Raw genomic sequence first — 24629 nt, forward strand, 5'->3', positions numbered from 1 at the left:
ACACTGGACATATATAGACCTATAGATGTGTGTATGGAAGCAGTGGCACCCCTGGCCTAGTGGCCCCTATGTCCTGGCCTTGTCACGCCTTGGTCTGGTCCTGGCTGCAGACAAGGTGATGTCACCTCTATAAACAGATCTTATCTCTCCCAGTCTCCTTATGTAGAGTACACACCTTCCTTCATCACACTACAGAGCTGATCAATGTCTGAATGCAGCAAGAATATAGGGTTACGTTACACAGCAAGATGTTAGTTGATAGAAAAATGTGCAGGCCATAAGAAATAAAAAAGACCCGCCAGCACTCAGGGGGTTAAATGTCACAGCAGTTGCGAACATTTCCAATTCGTGCTGCGACAAAACTACACGAAAGTCCCCTTCCATCAGACGGGACCTGCTCCACCTGCACGGCCCTTGAGTAGACAGCATAGTAATGACCTAATAAATAAAAAGGGCAAACATAAAACTGGCCATATAAAATAAACCGACAGCTTGTGCTACAAAGACAGGCCCTAAAGAAAGGAATGATACGCAGGGGACATTTCCGAACGGTTTGTGGTTTTTTATTAAGTTTTTTTTTTTAAATTGTAAAATAGCAACTAATGTAATCTTTAATTCGAGGAAAGACTATGTGGCCAATGTACTTTAGATGCTATTACAGTAAGGCCCCTGCCTCAATGTTTTATATATCCTAAAATCTATATACAGGTCTTCTTTAGATACAATTAATATATATATATAGCTCTTTCGGTCTATATATATGTATGTATATATAAATATATATATATATATGAATATGTGTATATATATATATTTATATATATATATATATATATATAGAGAGAGAGAGAAAGATATGTGTACAATGTATACCTAAAGCGCCGTAAATTGACAGCGCTATATAAGTAACTGAAATAATTAAAATCATACATATATAATTTATTTTTTTAATTTATGCTGGGAAACACAAACACATACCTGTGTGTCTGTGTGCTTGTGCCCCCCCCCCCCCCCCTCTCTCTACATTCTACATATATCGTTATGTCTATATGTTTTGTTTAGTATGACATTTTTTTTTTATATAATGCCATATTATGTTATATAGATTCATAAATATGTATATTTTCAATTTCATCTCCATATCGTCTAAACTAAAGGAAAGTGTGTGTATTTAACTATATATTTTACTATATCACATTGCTAAATTACCTCAAAGGTCAAAGGCCTGTCCCTATATATATATATATATATATATATATATATATATATATATATATATATGTGTGTGTGTGTGTGTGTGTGTGTCTAAGCATTGTATAATTTATACATAGTATGTGTTTTTGTAAGGGGGCACACACACACAAATATATATATATATATATATACACATACATACACACACATATCTGGGCTCAGATGAGATATTGCAGGTATAGTATACAATACACAGGCCCATTATATTCGAGGCTGTGTGAGCACAGTGGTAGGATGTCCTTTCTCATAGACATGAATGAGGCCTGTCACACGTGGGCCTTGTGTGAATGTATAACCTGCTGTCACTTTTACTCCCCCCTGGCCAGCCTAAGCCGAGGCCTATGTGATCTGCTATAAAGGAATCAGAGCTGCTTTTCCTTTTCTAGGATTCAATCTACACTTATTTTTGTGTCACTACACATGACAATTCTGATACTTAGGTTTTGATTTTAGTGCTGAGATGTACATTGCTGTACTCATACTGAAAGGCATGGGTTGCTGTATCTCTCATTGTGAAACACAATGCAATTATTAGATTTTTTAAAGTCGTGCACTCTTTTCCCTCCTTATCACCGGACCACAGGGGGGGTTAATATAAGGGAGAAAAAAAAGCACCACATCACTATGACATGGAGTATCATCGAATTCCTCATCTCTCTATCTGCAATCATCTGAATCATTGAGCAGACTGTGTGCTAAACTCCTCTGTGTTCTGGAGGTTCGGGCAAGGAACCAAAAGACTAAAAATGTCCATTAGAGGGGAAGGGGAGAGGAGACCAAAATCCAGCCTCCTATCCTCCTGTCATCACATCTGACATCTGACATGTGTCATTCACAACGCTGCAGGTTGTCAGGAAAGGGCTGGGTGCTGTCAGGTAGATGAATGATTGGAAATAACCAGAGAAAGCCTTTATTACTTCCAAACCAAACAATAAAATCCCATTCATGTCCTCGTTCTGCAATGTCTAATTAGGAAAGGCAAGGGCAACCTATCAGGTCCATTATATACAATGGTACATGTGTGCTTTATATGTGTATGTGTGCCCTTGTGCTACAATGTGCTCAACGAAGATCGATCACTCTCTCTGCACACACACATATATGTATATATATATACACATATATATATATATATATATATTTTTTTTTAATCTTTTTATTATATATGTATATATATATATATGTATATATATACACACACACACATATACACATATATTTATATATATATATATATATATATATATATATATATATACACATATATTTTAATCTTTTTATTATATATATATATATATATATATATATATATATGTATATATATATGTACACACGCATTTCTCTCTCCCACCTAATATACAGCTAAGTATCTATAAATATAAAATATATATTTTCAATGAGATATATATATACATATACATACACACATTATATCCATATCTCTCTCTTTCTATATATAAATATATATATATACTATATATATATATATATATATATATATATATACACACACACCTCTCTCTCAATATGTCTATACATATATAATATTATTTTATATTACTTTTAATGTATTAATCATTATATTGATTGCTTTTAATATATTTATTTTTATATAATATATATTCTAACTATACATATATATTATTTTTAGGAAGGGCTGGCACTCCCAGCACACATTCACACATTGATCTGATTTAGATGTTTTTATGCCTTGTGACTACCTGGCACGTTAACTCCTTGTGTACCCTATAGCCAGTTTCCCTCTATTTTTGGCGATACAGAATAAAGTTTGGGGGGGGGGGGGGGAGAGTGCAGGATGCTGAATGGGACCTTAACATTTTGCAACCCATATGAAGGATTTGCCATGCCCCCACCCTGGCACAGGGCACACCACCCAGCCTGAGCTGGTAATTGGCTGGAATATTGGGGGATGGGGGGTACCATTGCCCATTCTTATTACACTGACGGGCTACTCGATCCATCGATTAGCGATGGTGGGGGGGCTTTTACCGCTTGTGCCAGCCGGGCCCGAAGCAGAGGTCTCCTGGAGGGAAAGGGTTAAGGTGGTCGGGTATCGGTGGGCACCCTGTGACCATGGCTCACCTGCACCCCCTCCCCCACGCTGTACCCCCACCCGCTCACACCCACCTGCAGGGCTGTCCTGCCGAAGCGGTTGGGCACATCCACGTTGGGCGCAATCCTGAGCAGGTCCTCCAGTGTGTGCAGGTCCCCCCGGGCAGCCGCCGATGTCATCAGGTCTGCCAGAGGCTGTGCCATGCTGGGCGGTGGGCTCCTGGGCAGGGCGGCGGGTTATTGGGGCATGGCATAGAGCAGGCTGACAGCCGGGGCTCTGAGCGAATAGGGGGGTCGTAGTAAATACTCGTAAAATAGTTGGTGCCAGGGCCCCGCCCCCACCCGGGGCACACGTGATGAGCAGATATTTGTGAAGCCTGCCCCTCTCCTTCTTCTATCCCTCCTCTGTACGATCTCCTCTCCTCTTCCCCTTCTACCTGGCCGTGTCCTCCTGCTCCATCCATCCATCCATCCATCCCTCCTCTCCCCTCCTCCAGCCTGCAGGACCTGACTCCTGCCCCATTCTCCACCCATCTCATTCTCCTTCCTAAATGTTCACATTTCCAAACATAAAAGCATCCAATAAGATCCCTTCATTCATTTTAGGGCCCCCATACACCTTCCAATCAGCCCATACAATCTCTGTACAATCAGAGTAATAAAATGAGGATCTATCAATATATATCCAGTCAGGCAGATCCTTGTTCTATTGAGATAAACAGATTTGTGGTCTCTATTAATCAATTGTACTACATAGTAAATGGTAGATCCGAAGGAGGTTGAACAATCAGATTGTCTAGTGTACAGTCACCATACATGTTACAATCTGACTATACAATCCTAAACTTTAAATTTAGCAAAACCAAACCTATAAACATCTACTTGATTTATCCAATCATTTTGTATCCAATATTTATTTTCTATCCAATCAGCCAGGCCCTTGCATTATATAAATATATATGTGTGTGTGTGACCTGTATTAATCGATTGTTGATGGTAGATCTGAAGGGATTGAACGATCATGTACAGCAGTGCCAGGGAGGCCATGCCAAACTGCACCCGAGATGCCCCCCCCCCCAAAAAAAAAAAAAATTGAGCACTAATGTGCACACCTACCTCCCCCCCCCCCAAAAAAAAAAAAAAAAAAGTACACACCCCCTCCCACTTCAAATCCCTTCTCCCAGCACAAATTCCCCCTACCCCATTTCTCCCTCCTAGCACAAATCCCACCTCCCCCTCCTAACACGAGAACCCCCTATTCATCCCTACTAGCACAACCCCCCCCCCCCCCCCCATAGAAAATCTTCTCCTAGCAAGATTCCCTTCCCCTTTACCATTTCTCTTTTAGCACTAACCCAACCCCCCTTCCCCCCTCCTGGCACAAATCCTCTTCCCCCACCCCCACCCAATCACAAATTGCCCTAAATCACCATTACTAGCACTCCCCCCCCCAAATTCCCCCTCCTAATCACAAAATCAACTTTAGATTTTCCAAAACTATGCCAGTACCTCCCTGATTTATCCAATCATTTTGTATCCAATCAGGCAGGCCCTCTGCACTACAAAGGTCGTGGCAGATCTGAAGGAGATTGTACAATGTGCACAGTGATAAATGAGTCAATGACTCCATGAATACAGGCCACATATATTGAGATTTAATCTGCTATCTGGTCCAGTTTATTATAATCCATGGGTGATTTATATAGGGAGGACCTTGGATTATAGAGCAGTGGGTAAATGTTGCTGATTTGACCTATCAAAACCTGAGCATACACTGTGCAATCTGATTGCATCATATCCTTTTGTAGTCCAATACAAGTTGTATGGTTTACTGATATGTTCATTTGTTTTCTTCCATATGTTTATGGTTCTTTCTTTTTTTGTATTTCAAAAACTCCAATAAAAATTTTGTTAAAAAAAAAAAAAAACGATTGGATGAATCAGCTAGGTGTTAGTATCACATAGTTTTGGTAAACCTAAAGTGGTGTTTATGAAGATTGTATGGTGAGATTGTAAGATGTATGGTGACCTAAGGTAACTGTATAATATCTAATTGTTTAATCTCCTTTAGAACTACCATCAGCTGTGTAGTGCAAGGGGCAAAAATGGAGCAAATAATAGCAGATTAAAGGGTAATGTCCATTCCTGTAGCAACCAATTACATGTATTGCTTGCTATAGGGGGAACTGCTTCACTTTAAAAACCTCTGCATCTAACTGTTCACTGCAACTCCAGATTGTATGGACCCTTCAGATTGTATGGACCCTTCAGACCTGTCATACAATTCTTATCTGTCTTGTTTATCTGAGATAAGTGTAAAGAGTGTCATCTGACTTACTGTGAGTCCCTGGTGGGATTTGGGGGGGGATTGTCCACCATAATTGGTCCTCAATGTAGAAAAGTTTTGTTGCTTCCAGACATCAGCCAGCAAAATCATCCTTCCGCCCACACATTGGCCTCCAGATCGTTGAATTGTTCAGCCTCCAGTGATGTGACGATACAACCTCCAGGAAATGAAGACTCTTCCTCCAGCAGAAGATCAATCTACTGACTCTGCATGAAGGATCCATGGAAGGGGGGTGGAGGTCAGATTTAACATCCATGCAAGGGCAGCCTCCAGGATAAGAAGTGGAGATCCTCCAGTGAGGCAGGTCGGTGGCCTCCAGTAAGGAAAGTAGAGAGCAAATAGGTGACCAGCAGCACCATAAGTAGGGGAACCTCTGTACAACATCCAGAGCAGTGAGTAGAAGAACTTGCAGCACAGTAAGTGGACAACCGGCAGAGCCTCCAATATGATGAGAAGAGAGCCTCCAATACGGTAAGTACCAGTCTCCAGTAGGTAAAGGACATCATGCAGACAATCTGCAGTTAGTTAATGGAACACTTCAACTGTTGACTATGTGGCCTCAGTACAGTAAGTGGCCCCAGTACAGTAAGTGGCCTCAGTACAGTAAGTGGCCTCAGTACAGTAAGTGGCCCCAGTACAGTAAGTGGCCTCAGTACAGTAAGTGGCCCCAGTACAGTAAGTGGCCCCAGTACAGTAAGTGGCCTCAGTACAGTAAGTGGCCCCAGTACAGTAAGTGGCCTCAGTACAGTAAGTGGCCCCAGTACAGCTGAGATCAGGTCGGTGTAGAGGCCACATTATCATGAAGATCCTTCTCAGCCCGTTAATTCGGAGGTCTCAGCCTCCCTGAGATGTTCCTCCCCCATCCCTACAAATAACCGTTACATGTGACAGCAGCTTACTGATTAACCCCTGAGGAACCGCACTGCCCTCTTGTCACCGATCCTTGTACATGTCATTATGTCCCTAGAGGTGACTCCCCCCCCCAGTACTTCTGATCCCCCCGATTACTCCCTCCGCATACGGCTTACCACAATCACATTCTCAGAATCCATCTCTCCCAGTCCTCTGCTCCTTCCCATCATCTATCATTTCTTCCGGCACACTGTCATCCTCTGCTGTCCCCTGTCATCCTCTGCTGTCACTATTATCCTCTGCTGTCATCTTCTGCTGTCACTATCATCATCTGCTGTCCCCTGTCATCTTCTGCTGTCCCCTGTCATCCTCTGCTGTCCCCTGTCATCCTGTCATCCTCTGCTGTCACTGACATCCTCTGCTGTCCCCTGTCATCCTCTGCTGTCACTGACATCCTCTGCTGTCACTGACATCCTCTGCTGTCCCCTGTCATCCTCTGCTGTCACTATCATCATCTGCTGTCCCCTGTCATCTTCTGCTGTCCCCTGTCATCCTCTGCTGTCCCCTGTCATCCTCTGCTGTCCCCTGTCATCCTCTGCTGTCACTGACATCCTCTGCTGTCCCCTGTCATCCTCTGCTGTCACTGACATCCTCTGCTGTCACTGACATCCTCTGCTGTCCCCTGTCATCCTCTGCTGTCACTGACATCCTCTGCTGTCCCCTATCATCCTCTGCTGTCACTGTCATCCTCTGCTGTCACTGACATTCTCTGCTGTCCCCTGTCATCCTCTGCTGTCACCTGTCATCGTCTGCTGTCGTCTGTAGTTCTCTATTACACCTGGTCTCCTCTCTTCTCCATCAGCACATTTCTTCTATAGACATTATTCTGCTTCCACCTGCACTGTCATTACACTTCATTTCCTACATGTCCGCTTTACTTTCTGCCATATCTTCTTCCTAGACCCCATACCAAACTCCTCTCCCCCTTCCATGTGACATCTCCTCTCCCCACTGACACTGCACCCCCCCTCCCATGTGACATCTCCTCTCCCCACTTACACTGCACCCCCCCTCCCATGTGACATCTCCTCTCCCCACTTACACTGCACCCCCCCCCCTCCCATGTGACATCTCCTTTCCCCCCATGTGACATCTCCTCTCCCCACTAACACTGCACCCCCCTCCCATGTGACATCTCCTCTCCCCACTTACACTGCACCCCCCCTCCCATGTGACATCTCCTCTCCCCACTTACACTGCACCCCCCATCCCATGTGACATCTCCTTTCCCCACTGACACTGCACCCCCCCTCCCATGTGACATCTCCTCTCCCCACTGACACTTCACCCCCCCATGTGACATCTCCTCTCCCCACTTACACTGCACCCCCCATCCCATGTGACATCTCCTTTCCCCACTGACACTGCACCCCCCCTCCCATGTGACATCTCCTCTCCCCACTGACACTTCACCCCCCCATGTGACATCTCCTCTCCCCACTTACACTGCACCCCCCCTCCCATGTGACATCTCCTCTCCCCACTGACACTGCACCCCCCCTCCCATGTGACATCTCCTCTATCCACTTACACTGCACCCCCCCTCCCATGTGACATCTCCTCTCCCCACTTACACTGCACCCCCCTCCCATGTGACATCTCCTCTCCCCTCTGACACTGCACCCCCCATGTGACATCTCCTCTCCCCACTGACACTGCACCCCCCATGTGACATCTGTCTCCACTGACTGACACTGCCCCCCCCCCCCCCCCCTCCTGTCATCAGTGGTCGTACCTGCTGCTGCCTCCATATGTCAGATCTTCACCTTCCTGTCATCTCTCTGTGTTATCCTACGTCACCCCCCCCCCCCCCCCCCCCATCCTCTGATCGCTATAATCCGGTGCTGTGTGTAATGTCAGCACTTCTCATAGAACCCAATTCTAAACCTTGCAGCACCCCCACCCTAATCTCCCCTCCCCCCATCACCCTAATCTCCCCTCCCCCCGTCACCCTCACCCCTCCCCCATCACCCTCTCCTCTCTCTCGCTCTCTGCCGGTTTTTCTTCTTCGGCTTTTTTTGAAAAGAAAAAAAAATGAGCGCTCACTCCTGGACCCGCCCACAAGCCAAACCCCCTCCTGGGCCACGCCCACTTCAACGGCGCAAATTTAAGGAAGCCCGTGACCGATTCCCCGAGCTGCCATCCTCATCGTCCAATCACCGTCCGGCAACAGCGGGCACCGAGCGCCAAGCCGGGCGGCGGGATGGGATCTCTGGGGTGATCTCTATAGGAGGAAGCGGGATGTTACATGAGAATGCCGGGAATGTTACATTGTGGGATGTGGAAGGATACAATGTATCCAAACAGAAAGATCGGAGCTCCGCCCCCTACTGTACTGACAACGGGACTGCACCTGTCCGCAGCATCACACCATGCACGGGACATGGGGCAACCGGGCATTACCGGCCCACAAGGGTCAGATCTACCGGTATAACCCCATAGGTCTGACTGACATTATCAACTCATAGCGCTACTGCCAATGGCGAGCTACACTCATTATTATATTATTACTTCTCCCAATATACAGACATACACAGATCATTACTACTACTCCCAATATACAGACATGCACAGATCATTACTACTACTCCCAATATACAGACATGCACAGATCATTACTACTACTCCCAATATACAGACATACACAGATCATTACTACTACTCCCAATATAGAGACATGCACAGATCATTACTACTACTCCCAATATAGAGACATACACAGATCATTACTACTACTCCCAATATAGAGACATGCACAGATCATTACTACTACTCCCAATATAGAGACATGCACAGATCATTACTACTACTCCCAATATAGAGACATACACATATCATTACTACTACTCCCAATATATAGACATGCACAGATCATTACTACTACTCCCAATATAGAGACATGCACAAATCATTACTACTACTCCCAATATAGAGACATACACATATCATTACTACTACTCCCAATATATAGACATGCACAGATCATTATTACTACTCCCAAATATACAGACATGCACAGATCATTACTACTACTCCCAATATACAGACATGCACAGATCATTACTACTACTCCCAATATAGAGACATGCACAGATCATTACTACTACTCCCAATATACAGACATGCACAGATCATTACTACTTCTCCCAATATACAGACATACACAAATCATTACTACTACTCCCAATATAGAGACATGCACAGATCATTACTACTACTCCCAATATAGAGACATGCACAGATCATTACTACTACTCCCAATATAGATACATGCACAGATCATTACTACTACTCCCAATATAGAGACATGCACAGATCATTACTACTACTCCCAATATAGAGACATGCACAGATCATTACTACTACTCCCAATATACAGACATGCACAGATCATTACTACTACTCCCAATATACAGACATACACAGATCATTACTACTACTCCCAATATAGAGACATGCACAGATCATTACTACTACTCCCAATATACAGACATGCACAGATCATTACTACTACTCCCAATATAGAGACATGCACAGATCATTACTACTACTCCCAATATAGAGACATGCACAAATCATTACTACTACTCCCAATATACAGACATGCACAGATCATTATTACTACTCCCAAATATACAGACATGCACAGATCATTACTACTACTCCCAATATAGAGACATGCACAGAAAATTACTACTACTCCCAATATACAGACATGCACAGATCATCATTACTACTACTCCCAATATAGAGACATGCACAGATCATTACTACTACTCCCAATATACAGACATGCACAGATCATCATTACTACTCCCAATATAGAGACATGCACAGATCATCATTACTACTCCCAATATAGAGACATGCACAGATCATTATTACTACTCCCAATATACAGACATGCACAAATCATTACTACTACTCCCAATATAGAGACATGCACAGATCATTACTACTACTCCCAATATAGAGACATGCACAGATCATTACTACTACTCCCAATATAGAGAGAGACATGCACAGATCATTATTACTACTCCCAATATACAGACATGCACAGATCATTACTACTACTCCCAATATATAGACATGCACAGATCATTACTACTACTCCCAATATACAGACATGCACAGATCATTACTACTACTCCCAATATAGAGACATGCACAGATCATTACTACTACTCCCAATATAGAGACATGCACAGATCATTTTTACTACTCCCAATATACAGACATGCACAGATCATTACTACTACTCCCAATATAGAGACATGCACAGATCATTACTACTACTCCCAATATAGAGACATGCACAAATCATTATTACTACTCCCAATATACAGACATGCACAGATCATTACTACTACTCCCAATATAGAGACATGCACAGATCATTACTACTACTCCCAATATAGAGACATGCACAGATCATTACTACTACTCCCAATATACAGACATGCACAGATCATCATTACTACTCCCAATATAGAGACATGCACAGATCATTATTACTACTCCCAATATACAGACATGCACAAATCATTATTACTACTCCCAATATAGAGACATGCACAGATCATTACTACTACTCCCAATATAGAGAGAGACATGCACAGATCATTATTACTACTCCCAATATACAGACATGCACAGATCATTACTACTACTCCCAATATATAGACATGCACAGATCATTACTACTACTCCCAATATACAGACATGCACAGATCATTACTACTACTCCCAATATAGAGACATGCACAGATCATTACTACTACTCCCAATATAGAGACATGCACAGATCATTATTACTACTCCCAATATACAGACATGCACAGATCATTACTACTACTCCCAATATAGAGACATGCACAGATCATTACTACTACTCCCAATATAGAGACATGCACAAATCATTATTACTACTCCCAATATACAGACATGCACAGATCATTACTACTACTCCCAATATAGAGACATGCACAGATCATTACTACTACTCCCAATATAGAGACATACACAGATCATTACTACTACTCCCAATATAGAGACATTCACAAATCATTATTACTACTCCCAATATAGAGAGAGACATGCACAAATCATTACTACTACTCCCAATATAGAGACATACACAGATCATTATTACTACTCCCAATATACAGACATGCACAAATCATTATTACTTCTCCCAATATAGAGACATGCACAGATCATTACTACTACTCCCAATATAGAGAGAGACATGCACAGATCATTATACTACTCCCAATATACAGACACACACAGATCATTACTACTACTCCCAATATATAGACATGCACAGATCATTACTACTACTCCCAATATAGAGACATGCACAGATCATTATTACTACTCCCAATATACAGACATGCACAGATCATTACTACTACTCCCAATATAGAGACATGCACAGATCATTACTACTACTCCCAATATAGAGACATGCACAGATCATTACTACTACTCCCAATATAGAGACATGCACAAATCATTATTACTACTCCCAATATAGAGAGAGACATGCACAAATCATTACTACTACTCCCAATATAGAGACATACACAGATCATTATTACTACTCCCAATATACAGACATGCACAAATCATTATTACTACTCCCAATATAGAGACATACACAGATCATTATACTACTCCCAATATACAGACATGCACAGATCATTACTACTACTCCCAATATATAGACATGCACAGATCATTACTACTACTCCCAATATAGAGACATGCACAGATCATTATTACTACTCCCAATATAGAGACATGCACAGATCATGACTACTACTCCCAATATATAGAGAGACATGCACAGATCATTATTACTACTCCCAATATACAGACATGCACAGATCATTACTACTACTCCCAATATATAGACATGCACAGATCATTACTACTACTCCCAATATATAGACATGCACAGATCATTACTACTACTCCCAATATAGAGACATGCACAGATCATTACTACTACTCCCAATATAGAGACATGCACAGATCATTACTACTACTCCCAATATAGAGACATGCACAGATCATTACTACTACTCCCAATATAGAGACATGCACATATCATTACTACTACTCCCAATATAGAGACATGCACAGATCATTACTACTACTCCCAATATAGAGACATGCACAGATCATTACTACTACTCCCAATATAGAGACATGCACAGATCATTACTACTACTCCCAATATAGAGACATGCACAGATCATTACTACTACTCCCAATATAGAGACATGCACAGATCATTACTACTACTCCCAATATATAGACATGCACAGATCATTACTACTACTCCCAATATAGAGACATACACAGATCATTATTACTACTCCCAATATACAGACATGCACAGATCATTACTACTACTCCCAATATACAGACATGCACAGATCATTACTACTACTCCCAATATATAGACATGCACAGATCATTACTACTACTCCCAATATAGAGACATGCACAGATCATTACTACTACTCCCAGTATAGAGACATGCACAGATCATTACTACTACTCCCAATATACAGACATGCACAGATCATTATTACTACTCCCAATATAGAGACATGCACAAATCATTATTACTACTCCCAATATAGATACATGCACAAATCATTACTACTACTCCCAATATATAGACATGCACAGATCATTACTACTACTCCCAATATAGAGACATACACAGATCATTATTACTACTCCCAATATACAGACATGCACAGATCATTACTACTACTCCCAATATACAGACATGCACAGATCATTACTACTACTCCCAATATATAGACATGCACAGATCATTACTACTACTCCCAATATAGAGACATGCACAGATCATTACTACTACTCCCAGTATAGAGACATGCACAGATCATTACTACTACTCCCAATATACAGACATGCACAGATCATTATTACTACTCCCAATATAGAGACATGCACAAATCATTATTACTACTCCCAATATAGATACATGCACAAATCATTACTACTACTCCCAATATAGAGAGAGACATGCACAAATCATTACTACTACTCCCAATATAGAGAGAGACATGCACAAATCATTATTACTACTCCCAATATACAGACATGCACAAATCCGGAATATTGCTGCACTCCTTGGTGACTTTATTAAAATCACATCACAGGTATGAAAGGAACATAAACTTGCAAGAGACTTAAATGATAGGCGACTTTGTCTGTGGGGAATGCCTGGCTAATCTTTTTCTTCTTCCTGGAAAGTCTGATCACAGTCGCTTGAAAATAGATAAGGATCCGACTTCGAGGCGACTCCCATTGAAGTCTATGTGCACAAGTCGGATAGAGGTCGCCTTGAAGTAGTACAGGAACCTTTTCTGAAGTCATAGTGACTTCAGTAGTGCATATTAAGACGGCTCTCATTCATTTACATTGAATTTGTAATGACAAGAGACTTGGAGCGACTTGAGGGCACACAAGTCGCGTCCCAAGTTGGAGTAGTGTGAATCGGCTTTTAGACATCAGATCAGCCCAAAACGCTGCACCTTCAGACAAAAATTCCGTCCAGATTCTTGTATTTTTAGACCTCAGATCAACCCACCTCCTGCACCTTCAGACCTCAAATTAGCCCCAAGTCCTGCACCTTCAGACCTCAGATCAGACCCAAATCTTGCAGTTAAACCTCAGTTCAGCCCTGATTCCTGTACCTTCAGATCTCAGAACAGTCCAATCTCCTGCACTTTAAGTCCTCAGAATAGCCTAAAGCTCGGCTCACCCCTAAACCCTACACCTTTTTTTTTTTAAATCAAGTAACAGTTTTTTATTGAGATGTCACTTTCAGTTAGAGACAGTTAGTGCAGTCAGAGTATTAGATATACAGTGTCACCATTCAATACATAGCAGGTAAAAAAAAAAGCAAGTAACATAGTAAATATGCTAAAGTTACCCATCCACCACCTTTATCCCCCTATCAGAGTTGCCCACAGCCCCAGGCATAAACAGCAAATCAATAAGGAAATTAAAAAATGAGCAAGGCTGACCGTTCTACCAGAGTGCGAATGCCCCCAACAAATGTAAGGCTCAGAGGATTAATCTCTCCATTATTAAATCTGTTGGAGCCAGACCCAGAGTAGCTAGCCAGCTACCTCGCACCTTTTCGAATTTAGACGGGGGGGCCCTGTGCTGGTATAAAGTTTTTCAAAGCCCATCTGGTCAAGCCACATTTTAGATGTAGGAGGGTCAGGTGAGATACGGTGTAAGGCCCTTGCTGCTGCTTCCCTCAAAAACTTATCCTGAGTAACAGTGTCAAGTATGCCTAACACACATTGTTTAGGTTCCATTTGAACAGATATCTGTAATGCTGTATTAATTGTAGCAACTACTATCCTCCAATAGCAGTGAAGTTTCGGGCATCTCCACAGCAGATGGATCAGATCACCTTCCTTCCTTTCACACCTGCTGCATATATCGTCGGGGCGTAAATCCATAGAGTAGAGCCTAAGGGGGGTACAGTGAACCCTAAGGAGAATTTAAAGCTGAGATACTTGCTGTGAATCATTTAATCAGCGTAACCAGATAGTTCTAGGGCCTCCTCCCATTGCTCCCCTTGCATCTCCCAACATCCTTCTCCCATTTATCGCAAGCCGAACTAGGGAACCTCTCCAGATATACTCCCAAAGGGTGGCGTAACATTTAGATATAAAACCCTTGGTGGAGCTAGATTGTTGCATAAGAGAAAAGACTGGGGGAGGGGGAAGCGCAAGTTTCTCCATTGACTTCTGGGCCAATATAGCATGTTTCAGCTGGAGTTATAGGCTGTCCCAGCTAACCCTCCCACCATATGTTGGAGCTGAGACACTATACAAGATAACCACGGGTTTGGGAGAGCCAACCCCCCCCCCCCCCGATATCCTTGGAATTCTGCAGCTGCTCCAATTTGATCCTGGCTGCACCGCCCCTCCATATTAGGGTCCTAAAAATAGAATTAACAATTCAAAATATTTCCAATGGAATCACTACCGGGGAGTTGTGAAGATGATATAATAACTGTGGCACTAAGATCATTTTGATCAAATTCCCTCTTCCAGCAACAGAGAGCCACATTTTATTCCATATCTTGACCTTATCTCGAAACTTCACCAGTAATGGGAGGATGTTAAAAATGCAAAATTCTAATGGCAGTGGGGATATTACTACTCCCAGGTATATGAAAGTTGTTACTACAGGTACCAGACAAAGAGTTCCCACTTGGGAATACACTCAAAAAGAACAGCTAATGCACATGCTGATATACAACATATACATGGAGGAGTACTTCACCAGTCCATGGCGCTGTCCATGTGTCCACCTCCTTTGGATTTATGCCTTTAAGCTGTGATGTCCTGGTTGCTGCTGCTCCTCTCACACTCCACTGGGGGGGGGCGGATAAAAGGCAATTCCAATCTATAAAGGGAAGCGCACGCAAACCTCGGGCAATAACGCTTTATTATAGGACAATAACACAGTACAGTAGAAATGCACTCACACTTTGTCTTTGTGGCAATCGAATTACGGCATTCCAACAGGAGCTGCTCTCTCCTCCCGTCCCTCCAGATGGTGACTCTCCGGTCTCCTCATCCGGGCTACCGCCGCTGTAACCCCGCTCTCCTCCACTTCCTGTATTGCCGAGTCACCAGGTGCCGGTTCCAGTGCGCCTGCGCACTCTACCGACGTAATCTACGGCGACTCAGGGAAGCCTCAGCCGAAGCCAAAGCCACAAGCTGTACAGAGCTTCGAGGTGGAGGGTTCAAAACACGGGTACACTGCCTCTGCTGTTGCTATGGACAACGCGTTTCGGAGGCGGAGCCTCCTTCCTCAGGGACCTGTTGGAATGCCGTAATGCGATTGCCACAAAGACAAAGTGTGAGTGCATTTCTATTGTACTGTGTTATTGTCCTATAATAAAGCGTTATTGCCCGAGGTTTGCGTGCGCTTCCCTTTATAGATTGGAACCCACTTGGGAATATACACCTTGATCCAATGGCAGGAGGGCAGATTTGGACCAGTTAATTGTGAGCCCAGAGAATCATCCAAAATCTGTAATAATGGACATAACGATATTTAGGGAGGTGTCAGTGTCCCCTAATAGCAGGAACCTGTCATCCGCATAGAGTAGGATCTTCTTCTGTAAATTGCCATATCTAAACCCCACAATTAGGTAATTTGCCCTATTGCATGAAGCCTGTGGCTCATTCGCCATAGCGAGCAGGAGTGGCGAGAGGGGGCAACCCTGCCTGGTGCCCCTTTCTAAATGGAAACTGTCAGATATTTTCCCTCTCTAATAGATGCCTCTGGCTGACAGTATAGCAAATGCACCCAGGATATAAACTTGGGACCAAACCCAACTTTTTCCAGTATGCCCCATAGGTATCCCTATTCAACGCCGTCAAATGCCTTATTGGGCATTTAGGGACAGCAGTGCCCTATCACCCAAACCCTACACCTTTAGACTTCATATCAGCCCCAATCTCCCAACCTTCAGGTCTCAGATCAGTTCCTAAAATTCAGACCTCAGATTAGCCCAAAGCTCAGGTCAGCCCTAAACCCTACACCTTCAGACTTCATATCAGCCCCAAATCCTACATGGTCACACCTCATTTCAGCTTCAATTCCTATACCCTCAAATCTCAGATCAGCCTCAATTCCTTCAGATTTCAGATTAACACCAAACCCGACACCTTCGAACTTCAGATCAGCCCCATATCCCGAACCTTCAGATCTCAGATCAGCTCCAATTCTGGAACCTTCTGATTTCAGATCAGCCTCAAACCCTTCACCTTCAAACCTCATCCTGCACCTTCAAACCTCAGATTAGTCCCAAACCATTCACATTCAGACCTCTGATCAGCCTTAATTCATGTACCCTCAGATCAGTCCCAATTTCTGAACTTTCAGGTCTCAGATACAGCTCTTTCAGTAGCACAGGATGGACTTGTGTCTTTTTTTCCATCTGACTAACTATGTAACTGTGTATTTATTACACCTTTAGATCACAGTTCAGCCCCCAATTTTTGCACCTTCAGATCTCATGTCAGCCTTAATGCCTGTGCCTTTAGAACTCAGATCAGCCTCAATCCCTTCACCTTGGCATCATAGTTCAGCCCCAAATCCGTTCCCTTCAGACCTCAGATCAGCCCCAAACCCTGCACCTTCAGATCTCAGATCAGCCCCAAACCCTGCACCTTCAGATCTCAGATCAGCCCCAAACCCTTCACCTTCAAACCTCATCCTGCACATTCAAACCTCAGATCAGCCTTAACCACTTCAATACTGGGCACTTTCACCCCCTTCCTGCCCAGGCCAATTTTCCCCTTTTAGCGCTGTTGCATTTTGAATGACAATTGCATGGTCATGCAACACTGTACCTACACCAAATTTATGTCATTTTCCCCCCACAAATAGAGCTTTCTTTTGGTGGTATTTGATCACCTCTGGGTTTTTTCCTTTTTGCTAAACAAATAAAAAAAGACCAAAAAGTTTGAAAAAAAAAAAAAGTTTTTTTGTTTATGTTATACAATTTTGTAAATAAATAAGTTTTTTCCTGCACTGATGAGCACTGATGAGACTGCACTGACAGGCACTGATGAGGAGGCACTGATGGGGTGGCACTGATGGGGTGGCACTGATGGGGTGGCACTGATAGGCGGCACTGATAGGCACTGATATGTGGCACTGAAAGGTAGCACTGATATGCAGCATTGGTGGGCACTGATAGGCGGCACTGCTGGGCACTTATAGGTGGCATTGATGGGTACTAATGGGCACTGGTAGGCGGCACTGGTGGGCACTGATGGGCACTGATAGGCGGCACTGATTGGCACTGACGGGCGGCACTGATGGGCACTAATGGGCACTGATAGGCGGCACTGGTGGGCAATAATGGGCACTGGTGGGCGACACTGATAGATGGCAATGATGGGCACTGGCAGGCAGCACTGATGGGGAGGGCAATGGGGGGCTCCCTGAGCCCTGATTGCCATCCCTGGTGGCCATAGTGGGCATCCCTGGGGTCATAGGTGGGCATCCCTGGGGTCATGGGTGGGCATCCCTGGTGGTTCTAGTGGCACCCCCCCCGAGGGTCTGCACTGGTAATCAATGATCTGATTACCAGTGCCGACCCCCCCCCCCCCCTGTCAGGGGAGCTGCCGATCGGCGCTCCTTTACTCGTGCCTGTCAGGCACGAACTAAGGAAAGCCGATCAACGGCTCTTCCTGTTTACTATGTGACCAGCCGTGATTGGACACGGCTGGTCACATGGTAAAGAGCCTACGTCAGTAGTCTCTTTACCGAGATCGGAGATGCAGGGAGTCAGACTGACACCTTGCATCACCGATCGCCCCGGGGGGCGCGTAAAGCTGTTTTATCCTGCCGCCGTCATATGATGTCCGGTCAGGATTATACAACCACAATCCCGCTGTCAATTTGCTATAGGGCGGGCGGGATGTGGTTAATTCATGTACCCTCAGATCAGTCCCAATTTCTGAACTTTCAGGGCTTTGATAAAACTCTTTTGCTTGAACAAGATGGATTTGTGCCTTTTTTTCAACCTGACTAACTATGTAACTGTGTATTTAATACACCTTTAGATCCCAGTTCAGCCCCAATCCTTGGACCTTCAGATTTAATGTCAGCCTTAATGCCTATTCCTTCGGTTATCATATCACCCTCAATCTCTTCACCTTTGCACCATAGTTTATAGTCGTGAAGGTTCCTTCCAAGTCCCCTGCAGGACTATGTTCTCAGAGACGTCAGTAGCAACGGGGAGATGGTTGGGCTGTGGGGAAATTAGGCTTTTTAATTGACAGCATTGTAAGCTGTCAATTACATCCTACGGCAGGGGCAATTCAAGTGCTATGGCACATATGCTGCAGGTTTCTGTTTCCTACACAAGTACACCTGCTGCATATAGCAGTGGGTAGGGAAAACAAAGTAGGATTAGTCCATAGACATTTGGGTTGATTTATTAAAGATGAACAGGCTGTTCACTTTAATGAGTGAATGTTTAGCGATAAGCTACGTAAATAAGATTAATTTTTGCACACATTTATCAACTAATTATGTGGTAACAAAAATCTTTTGTTGTTTTATATCTCACACATGCAGAGTAAATGTAGGTTCACTTTATTTACTGTCATTTATTTTGCAAAGTGACCATGTTCTCTGCCGCCTAGTGTCCTTGGTATCTATATCCATATACAGGACACAGATTTTTCTATTTTTTTATTTGTTTCATATTTCTTTTTTTTTGCAGCTCCACATTAACCACTTCAGCCCTGGAAGATTTAATCCCCTTAAATACCTGACAAATGCGCAGGTGTACGACGCTGTACTCAAATAAAATTTATGTCCTTTTTTCCCCACAAGTAGAGCATTATTTTGGTGGTATTTGTTTCATCACCTCTGCGGTTTTTATTTTGTGTGCAATAAACAAAAAAAGAGCGACAATTAAAATAAAAAAAAAATCTTTTTTACTTTCTGCTATAAAACACATCCAAAAAGAAAATGTAAAACATCTAATTTCTTCTTCAATTTAGGCCAATATGTATTCTGTTACATATTTTTGATAAAAAACATCCCAATAAGCATATATATTAATTGGTTTGCATAAAAGTTATTGCGTCTACAAATGATGGGATATTTTTTATGGAATTTTTTTTTTTTTACTAGTAATGGCGGCAATCGGCGACTTTTAGTGGGATTGCGACAATGGGGCGGACAAATCGGACACCTAACTGACACTTTTTACACTTTTTGGGACCAGTGATATTATTACAGTGATCAGTGCTAAAAAATATGCACTGCTACAGCAAATGACACTGGCAGGGAAGGTGTTACATCAGGGGCAACCAAATGGTTAACTGTGTGTTCCTGGGAGTGCTTTCTAGCTGTTTGGGGGATGCTCTGACTGGGGGAAGACAGAGATCAGTGTTCCTGCTTAGTAGGAACACAAGATCTCTGTCTTCTTTCCTGTCAGAATGGCGATTTGCCTTGTTTATGTAGAACTGTCCCCGTAGGGCCTGCTGTATGATGACTTTTTGGGCCTCCTCTGATTACCAGCACACAGTCACTTAGGGAACAGTTCACACATCCCTCCTTACTCCCGATTGCTCGTCACACAATAAACAGTCCAGGGGTATTTGTTTTTAGTGTTTATTTTGGAACTTGGATGGGAGAAGGGAATAGTGGATACTCCAACCTTAACTGTTCACAATGCATAAGGACAACACTCACTTGGCCACACCAGGTTGCTTGTGGCCAAGTGAGTGTTGTCCTTATGCATTGTGAAGCAGCTGCACTGCTTAATCCATACTGACACATGTATGGAAAGGGTTAAGTCTCCTTGCTCTTTTCTCTCCAGCAATATACTTGGTTAATCTACATTTTCTGGACACTTACTAGCATCCCCTTTATTACCACCCATCAACTAACTCTTCTAGCTGCAGGGGTAGCCCCCCTCAGGTCAGGCCCCTTGACACAGCTCTGTACTCACTGTAATCATCTGCAGAATCAGATCCTCCAGTGTCTCCCCTTTCAGTCAGCTTCACCAGGCCTCTGGATTCAGTTCCTCGCTAGCACTCTCCAGGCGCTCAGGTTAACTACCTGGGGCCGCTTGGTACCTCTACAGAGGAGGAGGCAACCGCCCCTTCCCTCAGGGATACCGCTATGCAGCCAAACGTCCCTGAGCACATGTGCTCCTGGCTTTTATACAGTATCCCTGCAGGCACTTTTCCTCTGCCAAATCACCAGGGTTGTATGAAACGCCTGTGCACTCATTTGTCGGGTTTCCTCCCACTGTCCAATATGCTTCTCTATTGGACCAGTGTGAAACACTGCAGACAGAATGACTTGCACCTGAGCACAATGAGCAGACCTCACTAACAGATCCTGCTCTGGTAGACAGAGAACAATATAGATTGTAGTCCTTTTGGTAAGCAGACTGGACTCAAAACTATACTTTCTCTCTAGCACCTACCTAGGAGGGTGCTACATCCAAACCCCCCCCTCCCCCGCCGCCAAATTGAACTATGTCCTCATTGCCTCTTGGCATCCACCCCTACAAAAATGGAGAGGGGGAAAAGAGAAATAACATATGTACAGGGCCATTGGGCATACCACATATGTGGCCAATGAATACAATAAACGATGTGAAAAAATATATATCTCTGCTGTACAATATTTACACATAGAAAGATACCGGGTGCCTTTGGTCCAATGCACCCCCCACAAAACAAAAATCTGCTTGACAGGTAAAAGTAAATATCCTAACTGACTAAACTACACATAATGACTTTACATATGTACAATGAGGACAGTGAATGGCCTCTTCAAGGTCCGAAGGTCCTCTGCAAGCCTGCAAAGGAAAAAGGCGAGTGCACAGCAATTTGTACATCCTATATACTTACGGTGAGACTGCCCTCTCTGTAGAGGCAACCTTCTCCCCTGCATCATCTCTAGCTCTAACATTCTCGTAGAGATCTCCAACACCGTTGGCCCCCTAAGGGCACGCTTGACTCATCGCTCTACTGTGCACCTGTAATAGACAAAACAGAACAAATCCTGCCAAGCTTACTAACACATTATCACCAATTTAATCTGGGTACCATTTCCTGAAGACAGCCTATGGTGAAATTGATTGATGTCCGCCTGTCTACACTTCCTTACTAACCAGTGACATCACTTCCGGCAACTCCGTGAAATGCACACCGACCGCCTTCCCAGAGCGTTTAGAGAGGGGTGAGCCCATTACATGGTTGAGGAAAGGGGATGCAATTGAGATGTGATCTAAACTGGTGCCGGTCAGGGCACATTCTATGTAAGCCCAACTATTGATGTGTGTGTGTGTGTGGTGGCATTTTATTATTTATTAAAACAGTGTTGCACTATTATGGGTGTCTCTGTTTTACCTCCAGTTAATCAACATCGGCCATCCGAGAGGGAATAGAGAGTTGCAGACCTATCCAGGTGTTCTGATTGCTGATAAGGCTGTATGGTCCCTGGGACTTGGGGCTTCTGGTGAGCAGATTTATGAGTCTTATCACGAGTTAGAGCACTTAAATCAAAATAAGAAAGCATGGTGTGTGTCAGTATTTATTGAGCACTAATTTATTCCACTTAAGAAGACTTCTTTGTATATGGACTGTGAATGCTTCACATTTATTTTCTTCTGGTTATATAGCAATAGTGTATTGTTGTGTTCACACATTGGCACATTTGTATGTTATTTTCCATTATGCCTACATTAGCCATCACTTAACAGCGCCTGCTTTATATGTTTTATTTTTCATCTGGGAACCATGTTTGACTAGTAACAGGCACAGTCCCTCTCAGACACCAGGGCACTGACTCTTTCCTATTCTAGTCAGACCCACAAGTTAGGATGCAGAAATGTGTAGTCCATCCGACTGGTGTTCACAGTGTCCTTTCCTTCTGTAACACTGAGGCAACACATCTTCTCCTGGCAGCAAGCTATTCTTGCTGGAGCCTGAGCAAAGCTTGCCTTAGTTGTGAGTCTCTGTAAGAACTCTTAAAGGGATCCTTCACTCTGGCATCCCTTTCTCTGAAGAGGCAATGAGCTGCCACCCTTCTCTCAAAAGGTGGCAACTCGCACAAAGTTTCCTTCAGCATTTCTCTTGCCCACTGGCCCAAGGGATCTTTGCAAAGTGTCCCTTCTCACACGTAGTTACCCTGGCCCATTGGCCCAAAGGATCTTCACAAAGTGTCCTTTAAACAAAGTATCTTCGCAAAGTGTCCTTTTTCAACACTTAGTTATTCTGGCCCATTGGCCCACAGGATCCTTTGTCAACATTCCTTTCTTTCGACAACCGTGGCCCAATGGCCAAGAAGATCTTCACAAAAGTCCTCTAAACAGGAAATTTCTGTGAGGTAAGGGGTTTGCCCCCTTAAAGTAGCAGCCCCTGGCTTTAACAGGAGAGGTTCTTTGTGGTGTTCTTCTCCCAAGTAAAGAAACTGTAGCAGTTTCGCTGAATCCCAACTTCTTTTGCAAGGATAGAAGGGAATTGGATTTTCAAACAGGGCCTCCAGCCCTAATAGCAACTTTAGTATCAAAAGGAACTCTTCAGGCACACTAGCCCCTTTGTAACTCTCTCCACTTAAGATATTACACTTTTCAGGCCAACTAGCCCCTTTGTAATTCAAATTTTCTGACAGGTGCAAGAACTTTGCACACCTAAGTAGTAATGATCAGGATGCCGTATGCGGATGATCTTTCCCTCAGAGTTTCGAAAGCTGATGGCCCAGGCTTGGCCTTTCCCATCTGGGCGACTGACTTCCATCGATGTAAATGGACCACCCCAGATTCCAACTTTCCTTGACAGATTGAAAGGTGTCCCATAGCTGTGGCTTGGACTTGTTCCGGTGTGGTTTAGGGACATATAGAAAGTCCCAGTTGGCTTCATCACACCAAGCCCCTCTCTTTTCCTCGATCTCCTCCATTATCTCCCAGGAGCATATGAATAGTCATATCCATATTCCAAGGCCACCTTCCTCTGAACAAGGCATTGAAAGCGAAAGAACCTGGGAAGTTTCTGCCTGTATCCTCTCCCAGATGGGGTGTTTAGGGTCTCCACTCTCTTGATTAGACTGGCATAGGCGTTGTTCTGAACTCGGGCCCGGGTATAGTTGTGAGGTGGAGACAGGTCTGGGACCCTAGTGGTGTAGGCCTCACAGAACCCCAAATTTCTCACGCACTGCATGCGGCCGACGGCTGCCTCAGTCTCTTCACTGAGTGAACTGGGACTCACAGGGCTGCTTCTCTCCTCAGTTCCCCAATCCCACTCAGTCTCTACTTCTGACTTCCAGTCATCGATTCCCTCTTCCAGGGACCCACAACGATGCTGGAAACTGGATGACCCTACATTAATGGCCCTGGCCTCCTCCTCACTTGACAAACTTGGAGCCTTCCATTTCTGGGCCCACTGATCACCCTCTGGACTGTGGGTTGTTG

At 43.7% G+C, this 24629-nt stretch overlaps 1 protein-coding gene across 1 annotated transcript in view; it reads right to left on the bottom strand.

Annotated features, from left to right (window-relative positions):
* The window catches only part of CDKN2C (cyclin dependent kinase inhibitor 2C), a 6490-nt gene extending 2825 nt beyond the window's left edge, over positions 1-3665 (bottom strand). Inside the window, exon 1 of the mRNA XM_082264896.1 lies at positions 3403-3665. Coding sequence (XP_082121022.1) covers positions 3403-3531 — 129 coding nt within the window. The 5' untranslated portion in view covers positions 3532-3665. The remainder of the gene's footprint in view (positions 1-3402) is intronic.
* Positions 3666-24629: the final 20964 nt, after the last annotated feature.

Source organism: Pelophylax lessonae, assembly GCF_965119305.1.
Source record: "Pelophylax lessonae genome assembly, chromosome: 8".
NCBI lineage: Eukaryota > Metazoa > Chordata > Amphibia > Anura > Ranidae > Pelophylax > Pelophylax lessonae.